Source organism: Euphorbia lathyris, chromosome 5 (assembly GCF_963576675.1).
Source record: "Euphorbia lathyris chromosome 5, ddEupLath1.1, whole genome shotgun sequence".
In the NCBI taxonomy this organism is placed as follows: domain Eukaryota; kingdom Viridiplantae; phylum Streptophyta; class Magnoliopsida; order Malpighiales; family Euphorbiaceae; genus Euphorbia; species Euphorbia lathyris.
The window spans coordinates 62,002,551-62,007,128 of NC_088914.1; the positions used below are offsets into that span (position 1 = coordinate 62,002,551).

Sequence of the window (4,578 nt, forward strand, 5' to 3'; positions counted from 1 at the left end):
AATTCACTGTTACACGATCACAATTAAAAATAAACGTATTTCATTGGTGAAACTAAATATATTTGACAGCAAAAATCAAGAAGAAAAATAGATCTAAAGTTAAGAAAAATACAAAAATAAACCAATTTGGTTTGACCAATTTATTAAAACAGTACACATGATTTAAAAATTTACATGAAACTCAGTATTTATGAAAATTAAAGTTCAAGAATTTAATCCGAAAAGATGAAGGGTTTCACTAACAATCTGTGGAGTTAAAGAATTTAATCTGAAAATAAATCATCAGGAACTCCAAGTTTAATAGCTTAATTATTCATTGTTGGTTCACGGAGTCGATAATATTTTTATTTTTTTCTGATGCATAATGACATAAACCATGTTTAATAGTAACATAAACAAGGAGTAATCACTTTGCATTGTGCAGCTGCAGTATGTTTATTTTTCCTAATCTTAAAGTTCGTCTACATTTCAAAATTTTCTTGCATATAAAGGAACACCATCAACTTCTTCAAAGATAATAAGCCAAGAAACTTCCAAATTCTGGTTTGAACCTCAAACCAGACCAATAAACCGAATATGCAAACCGCAGTATGAACTAATTAGGCCACAGATTTTTTCTTCTCTTCGTCAATCTTCTGTAGCTCTACTAATCTCTGAGCCCATTCTCTTTCTCTAGCCACCGCAGCCATCTTACGCTCTACTCTCTTGGTCATTTTCTTCCTGTTAGCTTCTTGTAACTGAGCCTTCCGCTTCTTTGCTTCCGACTGTAGATATTCAAGACCGATACATCAGTTTCTCATTCATTGTCTCAAGAATATCTACTTTAAATGTCATGTTACATGAGTACATATCATGAAGATCAATTCCCGAACTTTACCTTAATATTAACAAATTTTCAGAACGAGGACAGTAATTCTCTCAAGAATGCACAGCCATCCTTTTAAGCCAATTTCATAATTGAGGGCTATTCGAATGAAGAACAAAGGTCAAACTCGCATCATTCACTTGAACACCCTAGTTAGCATGCATCAGCATATCTAAATTAACAAGCCACATAAGAATTCATGATATGCTGTTTTTATACTCTGATAATTAATACATTGTCCCTCCATCCTGTTCAGCAGCTTTGAAAATTTTACTCAATAATGTCTATGGCTTTTTTAGGTATAGATACATGACATTCTATGAAGAATTTAAGATTATAAAAAGAAATTGTTATGTCTTGCCTGGGTTTGGGTGGAAGTATAAACCATGCATATAAAGACAATAGTAAAAAAAAAAAAACTACTCTTAAGTTTTCACCTATGCTTTCATAGAAAGAAACAGAGGATGGTAGGTATACACAGAGAAACAGAAAAGCAAGATTGTATGACGAATATGCATTTCTTTTCAGACTTTAATCTTATGGCTATAAGCATTTGTTTGTATTCACATACATGTCCATCTATGCACTCATTTAAGTAATAAATAGGGATAAGGTACATAATTAGCCCAGAGCAGATTTAGACCTAACTTACAAAATGTTGCAATTTGAAGCCTATGTTCACTAACAGAGCAATTTCAAGTCTCATTAAGAGAAGATGTCGAGTCATCCACGTAAGCGCCATATCATACCTCCTTGGTTCGTCCACGTGGCATCCCAACTTAAAACATCATCCATATCACATGAGACACACACGTGACAACGACTTCCTCCTCTCTTCTTCATGGATCTGCTCCGTCCTCTCTCTCTTGGATCATCTCATCTTCCTCTCTCCTCTCTTCTATCATCTCTTCCCTTTTTCTCTGCAATCTCTCATCTCGGACATGGAACCCTAGTCTTATCTCCCTTTATATTCATCTCTTGCAATTGCATAAAGCCCTAACCTCAAGATGAAGGTCTATTGTCTTATGCAATCACCTACCTAAATTAGCTTTGACTTAGAGTTAATGATGTCAAAACATTTCTTTTTTAGTGGCTATTAAATACAAATTGCAGCAGCTCACATTTGCAGGCAAGGACAAATTTCTCGCCACAATTGAAGCATAGACCTTTCTGTCTTCACACTGAAATTTCTGCCAGTGTCAAGCGTTAGAATGGTATTGTTAGCAGAGGTTGGTTAAGTAAAAGGAATTGAAAGTTTATGTGAAGAGGAGGGTTTTTGGTGTTCGAGAATCTGGTAAAATGGATTTCTTGAAACATCTATTTTCTCTTTGATTAGCTTAGCCATTCTAATGGTGTCAGGCAGTGATATGGATTTAACAAGAAGTAACTCACAACGGTATCATCCTCGTGGTAGGAGACTAACCAATTGAGAATATTAGTCACTGAGCACATTATGCAATCTACAACCTAGCACATTATGCAATCGCAAGAAAAACATTGAAGAAAAATTAGATACTTTATGTAATTGAAAGAAAAACATCGAACAAATGAAAATAAAGGGAGATAAGGTTAGGGTTCGATGTAGAGATTGTAGAGAAAATGAGAAGAGATGATAGAGAGAGGAGGAAAGGGCTTGTCAAGTGTGCATCTCATGTGACATGGTTGATGTATTACGTTGGGATGCTACATGGACCAGGGATGCGTGACATGGCGCTTACGTGGATGATTCGTAACGGGAGTCTTGCTAATGTGGTATCTTCTGTTAATGAGACTTGAATTTATTCCGTCAGTGAAACGTTAAGCTTCAAATGGCACCATTTTGTATGTTCCGTCTAAATCCTCTCCCCCCAATAAACGTAGGGCTAATTCCCTAATAAACAAATAGCAGCTTGAAGATGATAGCCTAATAGTATTGTGCAATTTGTAGAACATAATCAGCAGCTCATGTTTGCATGTGTATGTGAAATCAACCTAAATAGTTAATGCCTTTCAGGATTTATATCATTGGCCATTAGAGTTAACAGCATATTGTCAACAGCCAATTTAACAGCAATTATTAGAAATAGCAAAAGGGAATTTGTGTCTCTTGTAATTTTCATCAAATTACCAGGTACAAAGTTCTCTAAAGCATTATTTCTTGACGTTATTAAGGCACAATTCTAAATCAAGTTTAAATTCTTTTTGTTCATTCAAGTAACATCTAGCTCCTATATTCATCCACGGATTCAAAAGCTCACAAACTACAGTGATATCAGAAATGCAAAAAAAAACTTTGATTGCTTAGTCCACTAAAACTACAATCTATCATTCATTCTCAGTAATCAAATCTCATATATCCTCATATCAGCTCTCTCTTAAACAGAACTGAAGATATGCTCAGTCAAACAAATATAATGACTTAGTCAACAACTATAACTATAACAAGAACACCAGTTTTTAATCAAAAGGCGATCACTTTCATTGTTTCTAATAATGAGACCATTTCTTGATATATCAGAAAGACAAACCTTCACAAAAGCAAGGTGCAGCTTAATGCGCTTTTTTTCATTCCTTCTCTTCACACTCCCTTTATTCGGATTATTGGGTTGAATAGGTTGACCAGGCTCATGCTTAAGCCAAGCATACGGTCCTACATTCAATTAGATATTTACATCCACAAAAACTCTAAATCACTTCCATAGCCCTATTCTCGTTTAACAAAAAAAATTGAATCGAAGAGCAATTCAAATTGAGAATTTAAATTACAGTAATAAGTAGTACCTGGAGGCTTCAAGCTCGATCTTTTTCGACGAGACTTATCAAGGGGTCTACGCTTTGGGAAGCGGGAATCAGTCAAGCTGTCGAAATGGTTCGACTCGGAGAAAATGCTGAAATGGCGCGAACTCCGGGTGATGAAGGAGCTGCCATGTAGGAGTCGGAAGTCGATTATTGGAGACGGAGAAGAGTGAGAAAACGATGTCGTTGAGAAAGTAGTGGTACGCGATAGTAGGGTTCTTGACAGTGGACGAACTGTGCTTCTTAGAGCTCCAAATCCCATTTTTCAAGCGACGGCAGATTGATGGACTGGCAGCGAGACAAGGAGAAAAGAGAGAGACAACTCTATGGGCCTAATGGGCCTTCTTGCATCTTTCAAAATAATGGGCCTTCTTGCATATTGATTGATGGGGTCAAATACATGAATATCATAATTAAATACAAAATTACAACTAAGTCATATTACCAAACTTAATTTTTATTATGTCATTATTCTCTATATATTATGATTTTACACCATAATTTAAAAAATTTAGACTAAAATTATAACTTGATATAGTTGTAAATTATTTTTAAAACATGAATTTCTGTGTAATTTTCCCTTGATGGGTTGATTACTTCTCTTATGAGTGTATTCGGGTTTTTCTTCTACCTATACAAATAAAGGAAAATTTATATAGAACTTCATTTTTATAAAATTATATAATTAAGTAAATTGTTATTTTTAATATATTTTAAAGATTAGCGTTCATAAATTGGAGGTTTATGATTTATTTTTTAGGGTTTACGATTTATGAATTGAGGTCTAAAATTCTTAAATTAAGTATAAAGTCATATTTTATTTGTGATATATAAAAAACGGTGACAAATTGAAAAATTAATTTTAGTAGTATGATTTAGTTGTAATTTTATAGCTAAATATGATTTTCATGTAAATAGTCCATAAATAAACTTAACAT

The 4,578-nt window shown here is 34.1% G+C and overlaps 1 protein-coding gene across 1 annotated transcript; it reads right to left on the reverse strand.

Annotated features, from left to right (window-relative positions):
• Positions 1 to 269: 269 nt before the first annotated feature.
• LOC136231386 (uncharacterized) lies at positions 270 to 3,937 on the reverse strand. Its single transcript, XM_066020740.1, has 3 exons — positions 3,626 to 3,937; positions 3,373 to 3,494; positions 270 to 764 (listed from the first exon to the last, which is right to left on the reverse strand). Exons 1-3 carry the CDS (start codon positions 3,900 to 3,902, stop codon positions 600 to 602), a joined length of 564 nt encoding a protein of 187 aa, XP_065876812.1. The 5' UTR covers positions 3,903 to 3,937; the 3' UTR covers positions 270 to 599.
• Between the last annotated feature and the right edge of the window lie 641 nt (positions 3,938 to 4,578).